At 41.8% G+C, this 22,669-nt stretch overlaps 1 protein-coding gene across 8 annotated transcripts in view; it reads right to left on the reverse strand.

The window, feature by feature from the left end:
* Nucleotides 1-22,669, reverse strand: part of IL1RAPL2 (interleukin 1 receptor accessory protein like 2) — a 368,238-nt gene that overhangs the window by 333,435 nt on the left and 12,134 nt on the right. For 6 of the 8 annotated variants that reach the window (XM_065689759.1, XM_065689764.1, XM_065689758.1 and 3 more), the window contains one exon: nucleotides 22,128-22,228. In XM_065689759.1, coding sequence (XP_065545831.1) covers nucleotides 22,128-22,209 — 82 coding nt within the window. In that variant the 5' untranslated portion in view covers nucleotides 22,210-22,228. Of the gene's footprint in view, nucleotides 1-22,127; nucleotides 22,229-22,669 lie in introns of those variants that run through there. The other 2 variants (XM_065689767.1, XM_065689765.1) reach the window with 2 other exon arrangements.

The following is a 22,669-nucleotide window of genomic DNA, read 5'->3' on the forward strand; positions in this document are numbered from 1 at the left end:
TGAAGTGTGCAAAGCTTCTGATTAAACAGAAATCCTGAGTGTGGACTGGCCCTGCTAGGATTCTATGAGCTCCCATAAAGCAGAACCACCAGTATCCCCATCCACTCATGTTGGCATCTCATTTCACCAAGGTCCTGTTTAAGACTGATGGCCTTAAGCTGCAGTTATGTATTTAACCAAGTCAAGAAGAAAAATCAGAGTGAACCTGACTGACCTTTTATATCTCAAAATAGTGGGCAGATGTATTTAACCAAGTGTGAGCTCATGTGAAACATTTCACAATAAAACCATAAACTCAGACTCAGATGCTAACCCACATTTAGAGGAATGTGGACAAAGGACCATTTTTAAAGGAAAAACATGGGAACTGCAGTTGTGCCATTGTGCACTTAATATATCACAATGTGCATCTACCAGTATCTGTAAAACCCAATTTCAGGACTTTAAAGAGGTGTAGGGAAGGGGACAGGCTGCTTGGCTGACCTGGTAAGAGGACTCATACAAAGCACAAGAAAGTAAAAGGAAATGGAATGTAATTGTATGCCTTTGACAAATCATCAGTAAGTAGCCACTCAGCAAAGGCATTATTTCAGACAAGAGACAACATCTGAAAACATGTCATCTCAAGCAGGATGTTACCAAGTGGGGAAAGGTTCCACCCTGACTGGAAATCCTCAGCACACTGGACTTAAGGTCTGGAGAAAGGAATCAAAAAATTGTATCACAACAGCTACAGAATTTTGGAACAGAGAGGTTCTGACCAAGCACTAGTTGAAATACGCTGACATGTAAAATAAGCCGTGGTCCAAAATGAGTTGTGCAGCTGCCACTCCTGAATACTCCACATGATCCAAGAGGATTAACAAGATTACTCTGTGGGAGATAACCTCAGAGATTCTTCGTTCATCAGCAATCCTCACTCCTTGACATTTTGAGGCCTCCCTCAGTTCAAGCAGTTTTAGTCAAGCCCTTCAGTTCCCAAAGCAATGCCAACCTCAGCTCTGTTTTTAATCAAACCTGTGTTAAGAACCTTCTATTTATTCGATACTAACACCAAGAAAACCCAAGAAATACACATCTCTCTTTCAGAGCCCAGTGACAGACAGCAAAAGGATCAAGTCCAGGAGATAACTTTATTTCGCTATAGTTGCAGCCACCACCACTGCCTCCTGCACCCAGAACAAACTCATCCTGCTGCTGAAACCTTTTTACAGTTCTACCCCAACAAGGAGAGCTGTAGGCCCCAGAACTGCTTGTAGCTGACATCTCTAGTGCTCCAAGCCACCATTTCTGAGGCAGTCACATGAAAGAGACAAAAGTGATTGTAAGGCTTTATGTATTGATGCCAGCCATTGGTTTGGAGTCAGTGAACCAAGAGAAACACACATTGAGATGTACTGAAACAAACAAACTAGAAACAAGCCTGAGGCAAAGAAAAGAGGCTTTTATATATTAATTATACTCTAGCTTTGGTTTCTGCCTTGAATAACAGCTATATAATGAAATTCAGCAAGCATTCATCTCAGGTATTGCAGAAATGTGCAAGTCAGTCAAATGACATCCCAGCATCAGGCTCAAAGTCTTCAAACACAAGAAGCTTGCTTGAGGCAAAGAACCAGCATTCATCCTTGCTTTGCTGATGCAAATCCTCTTTACCTTGAGAGCAGTCCCCCAGCTTCGGCAGTGCTGCCCGTGAGAACGACGTGACAAGACCTTTGCTCTCAAGTGCTGCCAACCCACCTCTGCCACAGCTCTGCCTGGCACGTCTCTGAATGATGATCAGACACCCCCAGCAGCATGTTACACCCATCTCTGGCCCACAGCAAAATGACCCCTCTCAAGGGCAGGCAGTGAAGACTTTGGGCCAGAGCTGCCAACTCAGACTTCAGTTCAGCCCTGCTTTGAGGCAAGTCAAAGACAGCAGAGAGCAAAGCCCAAAGCTGCACTCAAGAGGGGGCTTTGCTTTTCATATTCGGTACATTTCACTGAGATAAAACTGACGCTAGGCTGACAGGAGTACAACCCCAAGAGCCTCTTTAGATACATTGCGATGACCCTGTACATTTCTAATTGTAACCTGCCCCTTCTTGGCATTTGCTGACAGCCCGAGGGGGGCACACAACATTGCTCACCAAGGCAGGTGGGGATCTTGGGAGCGTCCTAAGTTCTGCAGGCACTACAGTGTCTTTCAAACGAGAAGTCCTGCCCTGATGCCCCCTGCAGCCTACATGCACACCGCACGACCTGAGGTTTTCCCTTGAACACACGGAGCCCAAGGCTCTGCTTCTGCAGAGTAAAAAGAAAACGGGTCTGAATGTAGGCTGAAAGCACAGGAGGAATTTGGTTGATTACCCAGCCCCTTTTTGTATTTACAAAAGAGCTTCCTCTGCCCCACTAATTGACATTTTCACTTCTAATCTTAGTATCTCTTTGCTCTTCTGAGAAGCCCACTTCTCTGACTTAAGTCCCCTCCTTGGTTCACCAAGCCCAACTTTTCCCTCCACCTCTCTACCAGTCAGAGTTTGCAAGAACAAGTATTCTACAAGTCTCATGGGGGTCCAGCTCACAGGAGCTTCCAGGTGTTACAGGGGCTGTTGTAAGCCCAAAAAGCTGCCGGAGTTCTCCAGTAAAAACCAGAGCCCTGCACACAGTGGAAGGACGGTCATGGCAACCCCACTTTGCTGTGCTTGCAGAGCCAGCCTCAGCCTCTCTTCCAAGCATCGAGGCCTCCGTAGGTTCATAGGTTTCAAAGGAATTTGGTAATCACTTGATTTTGCTGTATCAGCTTTTTCACAACTTCCACTTAATTTCCTTGTTCTGCAGTTCTCCACAAGGCTTTTCAAGGCAAGAAAAAAACCAGACCCGAAGTCCTGAGCCCAGCCTCCAGGCTAGCTCAGAGCTGCTTGTTTACCTTGGTAAGCACTGAGCTCAGCCAAACTCCTGTGCTCCCAGAGGGAAGCTCCCCTCCTCTTGCAAGGCATCATGAGGACACAGCCCAAGATTCAAACCCAGCTGTGAGGAACAGCATGCTGAATGAACAGCCCACTCTCCACAAATGCAGCAGCTCTCTTCCATCCACCTCCTGAGTCCTGGCAACACTAGTAGCTTTGCTAAACTTTTCACTTCCTCTCCTCTCCTTCCTTCCCTCATCCATCAGGCAAACACTCTCGCAAAGAGCCTCAGCTCCACTCTCTTCTATAGGCTATAGCATGCCTTTTTTTTTTTTTGGCTATGCATTGGTTAATCTTTCCAATAGCTGCGCTGAAGTTAATCTATGCTCCCAAAACTCCGCAAGTGAAGCCCAGGAATCTTTATTTCCTGAGGAAGAGCTTACAGCAGAGAGAGACACAGGCTGTGAATGAGCCAGGTGCAGCTCTAGGCGTGCACACAGGTCCTGCAAAGCTCTGATATTCCACTTACTACGGCATCAACCTTTCACTATATGCCATACGTACAAGGATGTAATCCTGCACTGTCTTTATTTCCAATTAGCACTGCAATTAAAGAAGAAACCCTCCTCACTAAAAGTTTAAAGCTCTAATTCTGAGCACACACAGGCCATTGTCTCTTTTGAAGTCATCCTACTGATTTTTTTTTTCTTTTCTACTTAGTTATTCCAATACGCAACATTTCAAGTAGGAACATCCTCCAGCACAGAGAAGCTACAATGGCTTAATAAACCACTAGACACTGTAGTGCATTTATATTGTTTGAAGGCTTATGAACATGGATTAGCTGATGAGGTACCTGCTAATTTAATGACCCTCCAGCCTGGGTAATTCTTCTTGCCTACAAAAAGAACATGTGTTCTCTTATTAAGAACAAGCTCCTGCAATCAGTAAACAAAAATCTGAACTCACTGCCACAGAATCACAGAATGGTTTGGATTGGAAGGGACCTTAAACCTCATCCAGTTCCAACCCTGTGCCACAGGCAGGACTAGACCAGGTTGCTCCAAGCCCCATCCAACCTGGCCTTGAACACTGCCAGGAATGGGGCAGCCACAGCTTCTCTGGGCACCCTGTGCCAGTGTCTCATCACCCACATGGTGAAGAATTTCTTCCTAATGTTCAGCCTGAATCCACCCTTTTTCAGTGCTCTATCAGCACATTATAAACAGTGCTCACTTCCCAGGCTGCCCATCCCATTGCAGGATGGGGGAGAAGGGCCATGTGTGGGTTCAGGGGCTATGAAAGGGCTTCCAGGTGACCCTGCATTACCCAGCTCTGCTCTCAGAAGGCGACACCACCAGAAGCAAAGGGATAAACAGAAACTTCTCTGCATTTAGGTGCTGGAATTTTAAGTAAAGCTCCCAAAACTCCCCAAGGCATATTGCTGCTTCCATCAAAGGGAGCCAGTAAGCATGACTGATAGTCTGATTTTCAGTGGTGCTTCGGTTCTGCAGTTCTCATCAGCTGCAGTGCAAGCTGTAGATACTCAAGGCCTTTCCTTTCCTTTAAAGGATAGAACATTTTAAAATGTACTGCAGTCAACAAGAATTGGGAGCTAGAGCTCTTTGAAGGCTATGAAGGCCTTCAGCACTTATCAGGAATCACATTGTGACTTTTTTCTCCTTTTCTCCCTACTGTTTTGCTTTCTGGTTCAGCAAAGATGTCAGGAACACTGCAGCCCCTTGTCACATTACAGAAACTAGAAGGAGAAGATATAACAAAACATGTCCTTGGACAGGAAGACGAATAGTGCAGGGAGCCTCTGAAACACGTATAAAACACAGGAAAAACCCACGGTCTCTCTGGAATGTTCAGTCCTTTCCTTCTGTTTCCCACAGGAGAGTGGAACCCACACCACCATTGCAAAACTCCACTTTATCCCCTCTTTCAGGATTCTGTTTGGTTAGAAGCAGACCTCTTTTTCAGTACTGCCAGAGAGATCTCACAACAAAGTCCTCTCTCTGCCAGTACTCCAGGAATTAAACAGTAAAACTGAATTATCCATTAAGAGGTTTTGAAGTTTATTTGTTTACACAACGAGAATTACTTTTACATTTCTAATTAGGTAGCTATTAACTAACACAGGGAAATCACAGCCGCATGTGAAGTCTTGCTATCAGCACAATCTTCTGAAAAACAGAGCTTCAGATTTACCAAGAACAGCAAATTAATCATGGTAATGTGTTTTTAAATCATCAAATGCAGAAGCCATGCGGGGGGGGGGCTTTTGAAAAGTTCTTTGAATCAACATATTTTCTCTGTTGATGTGAGAGTTTTAACATAGGCTTCAATAAGAGAAAAGCTTTTCCAAATTCTTCTGGTATTACTCTATATATTACAATCTAGGAGGTACACTAAATTAAGTTAAAATTAGATTATGCATAGTCATTCTTCCACTGTTGCACAGGGAGAAAAACTGCTCTAATATTCAGAAGCTGCTAGAAAGTCTTTAACCCCTTCTGAGCTAACACAGCAGAGCAGATGCTTGCTAAGTGTAACAGGTCAGAGACCCCACCATGTCCAAGGAGACCTCAAGTGCTCTATCATCACTCTGTGATCCCCCGCAGACCAGATTTTCTCACGCAGTGTTCCAGTACAGTGCAACACCAGAGAATTCAACTCTGACATTTTTAAATCAGTTGCATTAAACATATGCACTTGTTTTTTTTTGACCCTTTTTTCCTGCTTTAGACACGTGGCTTGATGGGCTGTTGTCAGTATGGAGACACATAAAAGTTAAGAGACCAAGGGAGCACAGCAGTGCTGCTTTTAGAATAGCACTTGAGAGCAGTAATACATGACTGTATCATCAAAGACTATGGCAGAAAGTAGCCATAATTTACAGTCTCACACAGGGACTCAATTAATCCTTCCTGATTTTGGGGTCCTTTACTACCTGTAGGAAACTGCCATATTTTATGGTGTCAGCTAGCAACACAAACCACACTGACTTGGAGTCAAACTGTGAAAGTTGCAGACTACATGACTAAATGCAGAAAGATCATTTATAACAGAAACATATGTTTCTGTAATTCTAGAAAGCAGGAACCCAAATTTCCCACTTCCTATTAAAACACCCTCTGCTCCCATGACTTTTCTGTTTATATCACACAAAACAACTTGAACAGGTACTAGAACTTGATGTCTAGAAGACTTTTCTCCAGCCTCAGTCTCAGTGTGTGCCCTGAGGAAGACAGCTGGCAAGAAGCTGCTGGTGGCCGTTACTAATTCTTCATAGACAAATGATGATGGGAGATGATGGAGATCTTCAGCCTGTTAATTCCTTCCAACAACTCAGACTACCAGCTTTTTTGGCAGAGGCATCCTTCACACACTCGTGTTTGAGCACGATGAATTTGTTTGAATGGGACCCCATTTTTTCTAGCTATTTGAGAATATTCCTGGTTTTGCCTTTTACAAGCAGATGGAGATGCTACTACCACTTTAGTAGCATTCAACCATAAGGTTCCAAGAACTAATGTGCAAACACTCATTACACAGCACTGGGTCTCTTCACGCTAACAAACTGCTTCTCACAAAGAAGTACCTTTAAATATATTTATATATATATATGTATATATATTTATATATATATTTATATTTGCTGCTGCAAAACTAAATGGGATGGCCAGTAAACAGGTGGTCAGGCAACCCCATGTATTGTCTTGCATAAAGAAGTTAATGTGTTCAGTCAGGCAAGTGCTGGAGAATGGTACCCAACTCACAGCGGAGGAATTATCAAGCAATCTTGATCCATGGCGTAGTTGTTCAACACTCAAACCACCATAAGTGCATTAAAAGTTAATCACAAATAGTATCAGTAAAATATTTGCTTCTCAATTTAAAAAAAATAGCCCTGCCAGGAATTGCAGCATTCCTGCTCTGCTGTACAAAGTGAACCCAATGTTTCTAAGTAATCTTAATTAATGTTCTGAGAGATTATTTTATCATCACTGCGAGTTCAAACAAGCACTTCAGGACAGGCTATGGCCCTCTCATTAGTACTACTGAAGTATTCCTAGTCCTTCACAGAGCTCCAGTCAAATACAGAAGAGACTATGCCAGTTCATGAGAACCTACAGTTCAAATGAGGCAACAATTCCTACCTCAGAGTTTATTTTATAGCCACATGTGCTTGACAGAAGGCAGCTGTTTACTGAGACAGTCAAGTTCTGGTTTACAATTTAGCTTTCCAGTTGCAGAGGCAGCTTCATGAGCACAACTCAGCAGGATACCACTACAGCTTTGTTTCTTTATGTCATATCTAATTGAGAAGGGTTCCAGGGATAGTGATTGTTGAAAAATGTATTGATTTGCTTCCAAGAAGCTTCCAAGAATCTTAAAGATGCTTGAGGAATTGCACTTGGGAGTTCCCCCCAAAGGATTTGTCTTTGAAATATTAGTAGTGATGTACTATTTTTCTCTTGTGGGCTACACCAATTAAAATTCAGATTTTGTATTTGGAAACAATCCTGTGGTGGTATCCAAATGGATTAGCATTAAAGGGCCTTTTCGTGTGGATGCACTGACAGAACCTGCATAGCATGCCTGAATTCAGATGATTGTTTGATCAACCTACAGCCAAGGTGTCATTTTAGGGGAATTTCTGCTGCCACGTCTACCACATTAATAGGTTTGATTTTAATGACAAGCTAGGTCCCTATAAAATCCACTGCAGCACATTTTTCATCAAGATACTACTGAAAAGGCAAAGATCCTTCCTGGGGATTTACTGTGATACATTTATATTTCTCTCTCCACTTATTCATTGCAATGCCTAAGGTAGAAGCAGGAGAGGGAGCTGTCAGAATCTACTTTTCCACTGATAACTTGGCTCCCTCCCACTTGCGTTCTCACCTCAGCGATTTGTGGCACACATTAAATTACACTGGCAGGGAAGTTTCAGCTTCAAAATACTTCAAATTTACAAAAATACAAACAATCATTAAGTATTCATTACTTAAATGATAATTGCTGTCCATTTGCATGCACAATAGTCACAGTCTAGACGCAGGATACGTGCGTGGGGACCTGCTCTGCAGTTGTCTCACAAGCAGGGTCAATGGGAGGTTCCCTGCAGCAAGTGCCAACACGACTGGGCACCACAGTAAGAACTGTGTTGTTACAGACTAAATAAGCAGCTCTGCTGCTTGATCCTGTGGGTTATGAGGTAATTGGCTTCTGAATAACTGAAATCAAGGGATGTTTTCACAAAATCACACCAAATAGCAGTGGCTTGGCACACAGAAGAAGCAGCCCATTGCTACACAGTCATGTTTGTTAATTACTAGTTTAATTCCACCATCTTCAATAGCTTAACAGAAGGAGGAAAAAAAATATAGCATAAGGTTAGTAGCAAACCCTACCAAATAACCCTGCAATTTGAAAGCTAAAATGAAGTACTGCTCTTCCTTCTTCGACACCTTCACTTAACAGCCCTCCTTGCTTCCTGCACACACTAACGCCTTTGAACCCCGCTTTAGAATCCCACTGCCACCAAATCCCTGAAATTCATGTCATGTGGTGATTTCCTATCTTTGTACACCCCAAACCCCCCTGACCTTCTCCAGCAAGTCAAATCTACAATCAAGTAAACATTTCTTCTAAAGCCTCAGTATTCTACACGTACCAGTGATAACAGCCTTCCCAGTTCCCACTGCACAACATCAATCCCATCCTCTCATCTCTCGACACACCACTAACTTGCAGGCATCCTTAAATGACCTTGGAAACACTGAATCCCACTGTCCCAGAGCAGTAAGTACGGTCCTCTGTTTCTTCAGTTTTTTAGGTTCAAATATTTGATTTCTACAAAATAAACCTTGTTCCATGATAGCTCTGCTCCCTCCAGTACAGGCTGTGGAAACCCTGCGCACTACCAAGCATTGAACCTATGCCCAAAGCAGGACTATGCACCAAACAGTACTCTACCTGCGAGGATCAGCTTCATTCCAAACACTTGTGTATCACTAAAGGAACAGGGTACACAACGCTGCACCAGCTGCTAAGAACGAGAAAAACTGATTGCTACCGCTAAACTCAGGACACTATCAAAATACTCTTTATAGGCTACATGCATTCCTGAGTCACCCAGCACAGGCTAGCACTTTTAAAACATACTCCACAAAAACAAACGTTAACTCAAAGCAATCTAGCAAAGCGGTACTGTGACTTGCACATACACAATCACACCAGGACTAATCAAGCTGAAGCAGAACCATCTTTTCTACAACAGCATACACTCAAATAACATGCATCCAATCTATCAGAAATGAAGAACAGGGTGAAGCAGCAACTATATCCGCTGTAAACGGATGTAAAATGTAAATTATATCCGCTGCAAACGCAACAAAGCTTTACTAAGGGCTTGGTGAAAAAACTTGCACCAGAAGGGTGTAACCAAAAGTTCTGTTTAAACACACAAAGAAGGTGTGACATGCATTAAGTTTGCAGAGAATCAACAGGGGAAACATTAAATTCTTTCATTAGAAACAATTTATCACAGTCCATAGCAAAGACATGCGGGCACTGATGGGAAAAGCAGCTCTAAACAAAGTGACATATACAGGAGACCAAACTCCGACTCCAGGGAAGAGCAAATATCTGAGAGTCCATTTCTTCCCCAGCCCCCGTCTTAATGGCAAGTCTCTTAAACAGGAACACCAATAAGCTCATGAATTCATAGGTGGAGTGAGGAAAGTCTCACTGCTCCCAGTTAAGGGCACTAGTGGACAACACTAATTTTCAGACGAGCTCCTTCCCCCCAGCAGTGTCACAGGCTCCAGGCATTCCATCTTCCCTGGTAAGTGATTTCTTACATTGCTAGCCACTTGCACTTGAAGAAGGAAGTAAAATCACTCAGAAAAAGTCGCATTTGGAATAAGCTGTTAACAAGCTACATACACCCCAAAAAAAAAAAATAAGAACAAAAAACAAATATATATATATATTCCAAATAAAAATTAAGCTCTTAATACATCTCCTCCTCTAGGCAATTACATGGGTAAATTAGGTACTGAACAAATGAAGCAGTTACTCTAAGTCCATTTTTGCAACACAATTCTTCCAGAAACAGTAAATTACTTTGAGTATTTATCATCTGTTATCTGCAGAAAAAATGTGAAAACTCATTTCCATAAATAAATTTATGGAAATGCATTTACCTAATAATATTTACCAAATGACACTGTTCCCTCTGCTGCTTGTAGCAAACTCAGTCACAGCGACTAAGGATGGGTTTGCCTTATTAATACAGCTCTCTGCCTGTGTATTTTAAATACCTTAGAGCACAGTACCATCTGTGTGTATTCTACTAATGAGCTACTTCTTAGACTGAGGAAGGCCAGCCAGCCAACACCGATTACTCAGATGGAGACTGCCTAATTTTTAAGCAATTAATGAGCTCCTCTCTCACTCCACATAACAGCTTCCTCTGGTTAATTCTCCTGGCATATCATGGCATATTCTATTCTAAAGCAAGCTTCTCAGAGAAAATAAAGAGGAACCAAACACAGCCAGGCCCAGTTCCTTAGAGCAGGACCCAAACCCTGTGTGTGGGACATGGGCTCGAGAATTCCCTGCTAGGACAACCCTGAGCAGAGCTCACACCACTGCTCCCCATCTTGCAAAGGGAATAGCTCAGCCCTCTCCCTTGGTCTAGCCTGTCTGGGGCACTAGGATACCTTTAATAAGGTATAAAAGGACAGAATGGAAGAGCCAGGACCATGCTTACATGAGACCTGTGACAGCTTTATTTTTCCTCACCTCCTGGTCATTTGGGAAAATCCATCTGTGACTGTCACCCAGTGCCACACATCTCCACAGCTGGAGATTACTAGCCACAGATGCTGCAATGCTGAAGAATCACTGAACAGTTAGCAAGATGATTGGCTGCTCCCATCTCATCCCATATCTGACTGATGTGATTTTAACAGGTGAGCCTTAAGGGACTATCAGATTATGCAAAAATAGAATTCCCTCTTCTGACACTCAAAAATATTTCTTAATAACCTAAACAAAGTTTAAGGAGATCAAAATTACGTTTTACAGCTCCCTGTTGGAAAGCACTGTAGTAAAGCATAGAATGAGTATTAAATTACCTCAGTAATTACATTGATAATGCACCACTTTCATGTGCACAATAAAACTATTAAAGGAGATCTGATTTTTACAAGTATATTATTACAAATAATGATTCTGAAAGGGCAACCCTATGTGCAGGAAAGGACGTGCTTGTATTGCCCAAGCCTGAAAAACGGAAAAGCCCATCATAGCAGTGAAACCACTATAGAGAAGAGCTTTCACTCAGCTGCCCCAGCAAAAGAAAACACACTTGCCTCCCTTGAGGATACTCATATTTATCAACAAGACATTTAATGTAACATTTCAACTTGGTTTTACACTACATTTACAAACCATTCTACAACTGGGCAATTCGTATTTTTTAAGTTCTCACGACCAAGCTACCAAGCATATTCTGCAAGACTTCACACAAGAGCATGCTGGACAACCAGCTCTTCACAGGGAATTGGTGTCCTTCAAAGCAAGCCACAATCGCAGCTCTTTAGGAAGGACAGCAAATGGAACAGTTCATTTGTAGACATTTCTAAAACTGGATTTAGTAAAGATCCTTTCTTCAATGGCTGAGTTTTACACTTCCCCTGTATCAGGTCCACAGCAGTTGCAGCCAGGCATCCCACGTGGCTGGATTTAGGTTTCATCTCTCACACTTTAAGTCAGAGGCATGTTTTACAGTTGGAACAAAACCATTTGCAATAAACACTGAATGGCAAAGAGCAGATTTAATCACCCAATCCAGATGAAAAAATCATAATGCTGTAAATAATATGATGTAAAGTCACAGTGAATAGGAATTATGTTGACCTACATCAGAAGTCAGCCAAAAAGCTTCAGCTTTTAATCTGCTCCAATAAAGCTGAGACACTCCACTCCTAAGTGCAGTTTCCACTGTAGCCCCGATTTGCCTAAAATTACAGATGTCATTTTGAATGGAAATTTTAAATCAAAATGTCATCAGTGATACACATACTATCATTTTTGATTGTCTACATCCCACACCAATACTCACACCTCTCCGGCGTTACAGAACGGGACAAGATTTTTAAGGTCACATAAAAAAGAGTAATAGATTCAAGGGCTCAAATCTACAATATTTTCTTGGCTTGAGTTTCAAAGTTGTGTTTCTAACCACAAGTACCAGAACAAACATATTTCAGAAATACTTTAAAATTGGTTTATTTTCTCAACAAAATACCCTTTGCAATAGAAGCCTGCAAATCGAGATGAAAAGGCAGGTCCAGGAGGTGGTCCTCCTTCACCAGGGAGGCGTGCCAGGGAGCAGAGCTGATGGCTCCAGATCCACTTCCACCTTGGGAAGCCTGCAGAATAGCCTGGCTCCATGAAAGAGTCCTCACTTTCTCAGTTTTCATATTTCTCCTGCAGGCAACTTGAGAGATTTGACATAGACAACTGCTTCCCAGCAGGCAATCCCAGGAAGAGCAGGGTCCAGACCACTATGTGTTCCAAGTCTTCCAGATACTTCAAACATCCATAGCAGCGACCCCAGAAGTCCTAGAGTTCAGCTGCAACTCCTGAATGCCCCAGAGATAGGGAGCCCGGGAATAACCCTGCCTTTGGTGCATGTTCCAGCAGTTCTCCATCGCTTATTAGATGTATCCATCTCAGGAAATTTACTGTTCAAAATGAAATTGTGTCACTGAAAAAAAAAATAATCTGACAAGCCCTATTCTGTAGAAAGTCATTGTTTTCTGCATTTTACCATTAACTCAAAGCTACGGGAATGCTTGTATCTCACATTACCCTTCCCCTTCTAGGCTCACCCTGATCTATATTTGACAGAAAAGCATGCATGAAGTGGCTCTGCACACTGATCCAAATAACCTTCGGATGTGATCCTAAGGTTATTTGCAAAACAAAAACATAGCCCTTACATTCAAGAACAAAGAATTCCTGTTGTCTTGCGAAAAACCTGATCTGCCATATTAACATCAGTCTTAATTTAAGTCAATTCTGCCTTCAACATACCAGCCAAATCCATTAGCTCTCAAATAATAAAACATAAATTTTAAAAAGCACATGTTAAACAACTTTGGGCTCAAATTTCATATGTATTTGTGCAGTGGGATGAAAGGACCAGCATTTCTTTAAACAAACATGAACATCTGGTTAGACTATACACTGAGGTGCCCTTGAATAAAGCTGTTTCAAACTATTCACACATCTGATAACAGAACTCCAGTTCCTGATATTGCTAAAAATCTAAAGGCAGCTACTAGGTAAGCACAGATGGAGCCTGGGCTGGCTTAAATGCATCTGACTGCCTGCAAAGTCACTGCAGTTTGTGGTCAACAAACATTCTAGGTCAGAGAACTACATACACAGGTTTCTATCAACTTGGTTACCCAAGAGACTCGACTGGTGTCTCCAAGGCTCACGGTCACCCAGGTATTCCATATGCTATCTTACAGGCTTAAGGAGAAGAATTTATAGCCAACACACACAGCAGACTTGCAACAGTCAACGGCAAAAGCTCCTGGCCTAAAACTAGTGCACAAAACTTGGTGTAGCAGAATCTCTTTCCATTTCTTCCTCCACTTCCAGCAGATACATCTTACTGTCTTCTACTGAGAAGTAACAGAAATCACAAACATTTTTCCCTAGCACGTGCATCCAAGGATATGAAAGCACATTCTACGCAAATTTATTTAGATGCAAAACTTCTCTGGGAGACAGTACTTGGTTTCCTTACCCTTGCCTAAGGTGTTTGCAATGTAACAGAAGGAAAGATTTTATTTTTGTTATTCCCCCACATCACTTCCAGCATGCTGGGCAACTCGAACATCACTTCATCTCTGGATGATTTTCTACCACATGTAAAATAGGAATAACTATGATGCAAACATTAGAGACAAAAAGCTCTTGTATTAAACATCATGGTAGCAGCTGTTAACTGAACACAGCAGTCCCATGAGACTTTAAGAACCACCCTGCCAAGGTAACAAAGCACAATCAGAGCACTGAAAGTCCAAAAAAAAAATACTACCATGGTGTTTCAAGGCCTCTACTACACAGCCCTAACAAACATTTCAACTATGCACATGGTTACTGGATGCCTAAACAGCAGTACATCCCCAGACACAAACGAGTGACACAGAAAACACTGTACTTGAAACATTAGCAAGGAACTCGGGCACTTCAGGCTTTCTTTTGCCCTGTCTCAGGCCTTTTCATTGGAAGGGTTCCTGGGGCACTGCCATGACATGTACCATTTTCCCTTATGCCTCCTGTCCTCAAGGGATTGGTAAATCGGGTCTGCAGTCAGGGGCTGAGGCAGGTTCCTATCCTCCCATTTCATTACAGCAACAAAAATGAGATAGCCTTATACAGAAGGCTCATGCCAGGTACCACTACCGCTTCCAGTTTATTAAAAAACACTGAACAATGCTTACAGCTACCTGGACAGAATAGTTTCCTACTTACTCAATAACTATTTAATTTCCCATCTGGAATAACAGATGCAGAAATCTCAGTAGATACCTTTTTAAAGCAATACTGATCCCTCAAAGATGCAAGTCAACTGCAGTTTTTACACTGATGTGTCAAAAAAAAAAGTGACTGGGAGTGAGTTTCCATAGGTCATAGGCAGCACAACAGAGCTACAGTTTTGTGAATCTCAGACATGGAGGAGGTTTAAAACAAGTCAAGCTAATAGAAATACCCTCACACTGCCTCTGTTCCTGCCTAAAATGAGAAGCCACACAAGGGCAGCAAGCAAGAAGGAACTGATGGCAGAGGATGGTGGGCAAAGGCAGCCTGGTTTCCGTGTCTCAGGAGAGCAAAGTGCCTAGGTCAGAAGCTTTATTTCAGTCTAAGTCTCTGTCTTCAGCAGCAAAGCAGTGTTTGTCCTCATATCAGTATGTATTATAAGTGCTAATCATGCTTCTTGTAGGAAAGAATCGATCGGATTTGAAAGGGTCCGAGATTAATAAAGAGATAAAATGTACACTGCAGAGGTGACACCGCAGCTCAGATCAAGCTGGTTTTCAGCTCATAGATGGGCAGTCATTCGTGCCTTAGTGAGTTTAACAGTACAACAATCTCACACAAGTCTATACACCAACATTTGCAAGGCACACCCCAAAAATGGAAACCTCTGATGTTTCCTTTATTATTTATAAAACCAAACTCTCCAATTTAAATGCCAAAAATAGATCTTAACTCTCCTTTCTCTCATAATTTTCCATAGTGATCCCAGCATTCTAACCTCATAATTTTACTGCTTGCCACTTTCACAGCTACATTCATAGCAAAAACAAGTAAGCAAAAACAGAAGTTTCTGATACAATGTGTCACAGGGACTAGCAACCTAAAACTGAGATGCACCTCAAACAGTAAGCAAGGTTCTTGTCATGGTTTGAGCCCAGCTGCAACCCAGAACCACGCAGCTGCTCACTCACTCCTCTCCCTTCCTCCCCCTGCTCCTGGAGGGATGGGGAGGAGAATGTAAAGAATATAACTCCCACAGGCTGAGACAAGAACTGTCCAGTAACTGTCCAGGTACAACACAAACCACTACTGCTACCACCAGTAACAATAATGATAAGGGAAATAACAAGGGAAGAGAATACAACCGCTCACCACCCGCTGACTGATACCAGCCCGGCCAAGCAGTGATCTTGCCCTTCTGGGTAATTGCCCCCAGTTTACATCCTGGGCATGACGTGCTGTGCTATGGACTCTTTGGTCAGTTTGGGTCAGGTGTCCTGTCTCTGCTTCCTCCCGGCTTCCCCTCCTCCCTGGCAGAGCATGAGGCTCAGAAAGTCCTTGGTCAGAGTAAACATTACTGAGCAACAACTAAACACATCAGCATTATCAGTGCTGTTCCCAGGCTGAAAGTCAAAACCACAGCACTGCACCAGCTACTAAGAAGGAGAAAAAAATGACTGCTGCTGCTGAACCCAGGACAGTTCTGAAAGTAGAAAATGTTCTTTAAATTCAGCAGACAGAGACAGCAGAATGTGTATTACTATTCATACCTAGTGCAATCTAAGAAGCCTTATTTACGTTCCTTCAAATATACACAGCAGCCTGTAAAACCTGCCTTACACATGTATTCAGGTTACAAAAACCCAAGCACACTTCAGAACTGTTCTTGGTCAATGGCTGATCCAAAGCTAAGCCATTCCATCACAGACTCCTTACAGTTCCAAAACCACCTAAGTCACCTCTGAGAACCCCTGCACCACCAGCAGACAACCCAAACTGAGCAGACATTCATCCCCAGGATTATGGAACATGCTGAGCTTGAATGCTGTGTTCTGGGTATTTGCAGCTGTATTATCTATACTTTCATTTGAGTATTACACAAGACAGACCTTTCAAAAATATTTTCATTAGCAAGATGGAAACCAAAACATGCCAGCACAACTTCCCCTGTCCCTCAGGACAGTCAGAGTAAGGACAAGAACCTGGGACACAACATCTCAAAGTAAGCATACTAGAAATACTGAAATGAAGCTCTCTTAAACTCTCCATTTAGGATCTTAAAGAAAACAAAGCAAAGACATCTCGATGCATTAGGCTTTTTCATTTTTAAAGGCCCACTTTGAACTGGGAAAAAAAGCATTATCCAGTGAAAGGCCCAGAGCTGGAAGCTCCCTTAGTCATGAGGGTACGTTTGCTAGAGGTTCAGATGCTATTAATAACTCTTAAATTCTGCAGCTACATGTATAACAGATATCCCAACAGCTGACATGATGCCCATTGCAGAAGTGGAAGATTATAGATTTTTAAGAGAGGAAATGACATTTCTTTCACGTTTTGCTTATTTCCCCCATCCCTAAAAATCATACCTTTGTGATTTACTGCCATTTGGAACAATTTAGTTGTGTTAATTTATTCTATTCAGATACAGCTGCGGTTTTCCTTTTGGGAAAGGAGTCTAGCTTTAATATTAAAGTATCAGTTCAATATTTTGTTTTAATTATACATGAACTCATTTTATACAAATGTAATAGCTAAAAATTTGAGTGTTTAAATAAGTTCAATATTTAAACCCTGTCAGGTTGAGGTCACTAAAAAAAACCCCAAGCCTCTATTATTTCCTTTCTTGTTCTTCTCTATGCATCTCCCTTCCTCCTCACCAGCAAACCAGCTATCAGCTGTCTCCCAGATAGGTCTGTCTAGCTGCTTTCTGTTTAGAGTAGAGGAAATCAAGGCTGAGACTCCCATAATGAGGTGCATGGAACAGTGGTGCTTCACAGCTTACTTGCTGGTAGCCCCCTGAGACCTGACTGAGCACAGGAGCCTGGCTCTTTGCTTCCCCGGGTTCTAACTGAACAGATGGAGAGCAGCCGTGAAGTCGTGAGCAGACACAACTGTTTGCAGGAGGGACTGTACATCCCTGCACTGATGACAGCTTAGAACAATGGTGCTTCTGACTCTCTTTGTTTACTGGAGCTGCGAATAACAACATCTTCTGGGAAAAGTAAGAGATCTGTGTGCACTGATTAGTGTTGCCAAGCTCTTGTTTGCTCTCTGTCTGCACATCATTTGCAGAAAGTCAAAGCTGAAAGTCTCTTTTGCATCGCTCATCTCAGAATCTGGGAAGTCTCATAGCCATGCATTTCACATCAGGGCCTGGAGTGAGGTCTTCAGGCATATGCAATTGAAAACAAAAAGCAAATGGTAACTGTGAGTGCTCATCCTGCAGCTTTTCTGGTGCCCATTCCAGCAGGAGTACCAGACTTTCAAGAGTTAGGCTTCTCTTATGATATCCCACTCCAGGCACAAATCCACGACTCACCTCTGAAGTATAAACATCTCCACATATGTCACGGTTGTCATGGGCAAAGTGATCAGGCAACAATACAGGAAGTATGAACTTCCTAGAAGGGAGCAGAGGGAAATCCTGGCCTAGAGCAGTGACAACTAGCAGGAAAGTGAAGGTCTCCTGAAATACCTATGGCAGGCTACAGTAAATTGTCGCATGACATCTAAAAGGCACAAAGTATCAGCTAGCAGCCTTGGAGATGTCTGCCTATGCTCCTCCACCCAAGGTGGGCATGCCCTCTAGAGCTCTAACATGCTGACAGGGTATTTCAACCCAGCAAATAAATACAGCAACAATAAATGGCATAAATTATTCACTAAGGGAATTACGTTATTAAGTCAATCTATAACCTGAAAAATCTTTTGCTTAAAAAAAGCGACAATTTTTAATTGGTTTTATATTCCCTGCTATGATTATTCAAAGCATTATATACAAAAGGCTTTAGGAAAGAAGTCACTTAATCAGATTAAAAGGAAATCACCTACCAGCTGGGAACCTAGCAGCTCCCACAACCTCAATTTGTTTGTATAATCTCCACCTGCAAAATACCTTTCTAGGATATTGCTAAAGCTGCAGTCCCAGCATTACTTCTTTGCTCAGAAGCTTATTATTTCTTAAAGCAGTTAAAAAGGACAACCTGCAGCTTTCAAAAAAGCTTTTTAATATTAAGAAATGCCTGTGAAACTTAAGTCAACATAACATTCACACAGACGCTTGAGGCAAACTGTTCTGTTCCCACCACAAACAGCAATCATTACTCTGTAGACATGACAGATTTCTTCTGGAGCATCTGGAAGTTACTGCCTGTAAAGAAGATTCTGACTAGCATAATAAACTTAGCTCTCCCATTTTAATTATTTTGGCATCACATCTCAAGTGAGAAGCAGCCAAACAAATTTGTCTTGCTACAAGCTTGTGTCACTCCTGCAGCATTGCAAGATACTCCAAAACCTGTCTGTAACCCTCGCATGCATTCCTGTTTATGTTCTCCAAACGGAAATACAGACAACTGAATCTAGAACTGAGGGCAGGTAAAGGACATGAGACAAATCTTTCAGTTCTGTTTTTCTCTCTTCCCTTCCATGAGGATTGTTTCTTCAGCAAACCTGAATTCTTGCAACTATGCTTGCAACTGGAATACCATTTCATCACTTTCTGTTTGACATCTTAGATCCTTCTCCCCTCCTGACTTCTCTTTAACAACTCTTGCCTGACAGTACAGACACCCTGTGTACTGTCTGCATTTGCTGTCTGGAGTTCTCATGCTTAACTTTGTTCCCTTGCATTTCCAATCCTTGGCTTTCAATGGGGGGTATTTTCCTACCAGCCTCTGAAAATGCCTCCCTAGCCAAACCCCTGTTCTCTTTAAAGCAGCTTCAATTTTGTTGATAATGCCCTCTGGGCTTTCTGCCCCACTTTTGACTGCCTCAGTTTTAGTGATTCCTTTGCACTACCTGAAGACTACACCATACCCTCAGACTGCTCCAGTCCAAGTCCTCTTCAACTCAGCTCTATTTAGATTCTATCCCTTAAACAAGATATATTCTATTATATGATATTACGTACATGCTGGTCACACATAATTGCCCTTTTACTTAACATAACTGCCCTTACACACACACATAATTGCCCTTTTACTTAACAATGATCACAATTGTGGCTAATTGTAGCACTAATCACAAATCTACATATTGTCTGGAAAAATGCCACTCTATGTAAGTCAGCAAAGACACCGATGCCCTGATTTTGATGGTTTATTGCCCTAGAAGCCCAAATCTGTCTTTATCATCAGTGTCAGCGCTTTCCATGCACTGCTTCACACAGCCCTACATAACTGTCTGCACAATTTCCCTTCCCCTTTTACAGACACTCACCAGCTTAGACATCTTCATATCAGCCAGCAAAAGCTAAGACTACAACATCCATCCAGAGCACTACTGCAGAGACCCTGCCCACAGGGTGTCATTCAGGCACCCCACCTACCACCCCCCACCCTGGCTCTCATCTACCACTAAAACAGCCTTCCTGCTTTTGGACATCCTGCTGCTCATACTGCAGTGCAGCTGCCCACAAATAACCATTCAATTACTTTCCCCTTTCCAATCTCTGAACTACAGCATCACCACACTACAGATATTGTCAGCCCACCAAGCAACATGGTCTCACCGTTTCTTCATGCATTTGCCTGGCTGCATCCATCCACTATCTCTGATCTCCTACTTAACAATACAAATAGTTAAAAGTTCAGAAGCCTCCGAATCATGTCCCTTCACAATATATAACATTTTGGTGAAGCCCCAAGCAATCAAACAATGGTCCTTCATATCTAAAGACTCCTTTCAAAAAGGGAGTCAAGTTATCAATTTTGCTTTATGTGCTGAAATCACAGAAACAGAAAATGCATTTCGCATACAATGAAATGAAAAAAGGCAAAAAAAAAAGGAAATCAATAGTTTGCTCCACACAGCAACCTAAAAATCAGCATGCATGACAAAGAATATTGAAGGCAAAAACCGACTATATGGTCATGTACTCGCAAAGAAACTGTAATTTTACTTCACATTCATTTTTCTCCTTTATCTTATACTCAACGTACACCAATTCAATCAAATGAAAAGAGAAAAAAAAACCAAACAGCTATTCACTAGTGGGTTTATTTAGCCATAGACAGTCTACCATATTAAAGCATTTTCCCACCAGTACACAACCTGAATTGATTCTGTCAACAGCTGCCAATAACACAAGATAATCTGCAAGAAAAGCAGACAAAAAACAAAGCAAGCACCCAAATAAAATATAACTAAAGGTAAACTGCCAGCTGAATGATGCCATAACCACAGGCACATTACTTCTACAGATGTGTACTTATGATACAGAAAATGCAAAGGCCTTTCTTTGCAGCCAGATGGTGTTGCCTGGTTTCAGTGGATCAAGGTTGCTCAGTTATACAGGCGATGGATCTCACAAGGGTTCCCTGGCCAGTAATACCTGTTCTTCAAATTGCAACTCCATTGCCCTTAGCAGAGTTTAGATCAAGCTCCAGTGTAGCCAAATCCCAATATCCATGACTGCTCTCACAGGGCAAACAGGGCTTAGAGGACAATAACCAAACTGCTGTGGGCTAGTTCAATTTAACAACATCTATTTATACTTTCTAGCCCAGCAGAAGAATTCAACCTAGCATCTGGTGATTTCCAGAGTAACACCTTCTAGCCTGGGATTTGACATCTAATGCCTTATAACAGATGAACCAGTAACTTTTCTCCTCTGTTCTCAAGAAATATAGAAATTAAACTTAAAACTGGCTACACCAACTGAAGTCAGTAATTTCTACTTCCATCTGCATTGCTAGAAGTGTTGGCTAAAGACATTGAGGACAGCAAGATAAGCTATTATAAGGAAGCCCTTACACTTGTATGTGTAGAACACAACTAGTGGGGAAAAATTAGGAAGCTAACATGCAAGTTTAAAAGTACATTTATCCTGCACCAGTTACCTGCCCACATACACAAGGCTCTAGCAGACTAACACCACTATACAACACTGCCTTTAACCTACTTGTCTACCAAAAGCCCTCCCAAACATGCAGCTTACTTGAGAAAGGCAGGCTCGTGAAGTCATTCCCTTTAAGGAGAGCGAGCTGCATGGACTAGAAGTCACTTCAGGCTCTAACATAAATGAAAAATTAGCCAGATCAACTGTCTATCCTAGAAGGAGATACCCTAACGGTTATTTGAAGTATCTTGTTACTACTAGTGGGTTTCAAAAGCAGATATAAACCTAAACCAACTCCCACTCTCTTCCACTGCTAGAATAATCAGACATTTTCTACCCAGGAACGCTCTTCCCAGCTAACCCTAATATATGATCACACATATGGCTGGAATGACTTTTTGGAAGATGCCCTTCCAACATACAAAAAAAAAATCATCCAGACTTAAAAGTCACCACAAACCACATCCAGAATTAAGAAAATCCCTTAGCATGAGTAGAAATTTTATATTAGAGCAATGCTGAAGTCATTATCACCTTTGTGATATTTCTAGCAGATCAACCTTTTCTTTTTCTTTTTTAATGAAAGAAAACAGAAGGACACTTTTTAAACTGTTTGAATCATCAACAGAACATTATAGTGAGAAAATTAATCCTGTAACATCTGGTAAGCAAACCATACTGCTTATGACTGGGTTTTTTTTCAGAAGAGAACAAGTATATATGCAAACCAAGAAGCAGGCACGTAAAATGCTTGATTGCATGAGCACTAAGTCCAGAATCAAAAGTAAAAATATTTTTCTGTGACTTACCAGAATTCCTCTTTGACACGAGCTTCAAATCCATGCTGACTACAGTACAGAACGCAAGAACCAAGAGAACAAGAGACTTCATCTTTCACTTCCAGTGACAGCTGAAACACAAATATAGTAGGAAGTCTGAATCACAGCTCTCCACCAGAACAAAGCAACAGCTACAGTTAAACATTTCTCAGAGAACCATTATGGGACAATGGCTTAATCTAGAACCTCTGGGTTTATTTTTATGTAGAGGTAGGAAACCATAATGGTTCAGAGTGACCTTTTATCTCCATCATACGAAGGGACTGGCGTTTTTAAAATTACACTTCAAAAATAGTATTTGTGCTTAAAAAAAACACATCACTTAGCTGCTTCTTTGAAATAGTGTGGGTCTAACCTGGCAGGTTTTTGTGTATTATTTAAGGAGACTTTGATGGTCATGATTAGTTTTGCCTCATACAAAGAGGCCACACAATTAAACTTCACATTTTTCAAGAACAGGTAAAAGAGTAGGTTACTCAAGCAACTTCTCTTAGCAAACTTATTGTCCAACT

Source organism: Lathamus discolor, chromosome 9 (genome assembly GCF_037157495.1).
Source record: "Lathamus discolor isolate bLatDis1 chromosome 9, bLatDis1.hap1, whole genome shotgun sequence".
Taxonomy (NCBI): Eukaryota; Metazoa; Chordata; class Aves; order Psittaciformes; family Psittacidae; genus Lathamus; species Lathamus discolor.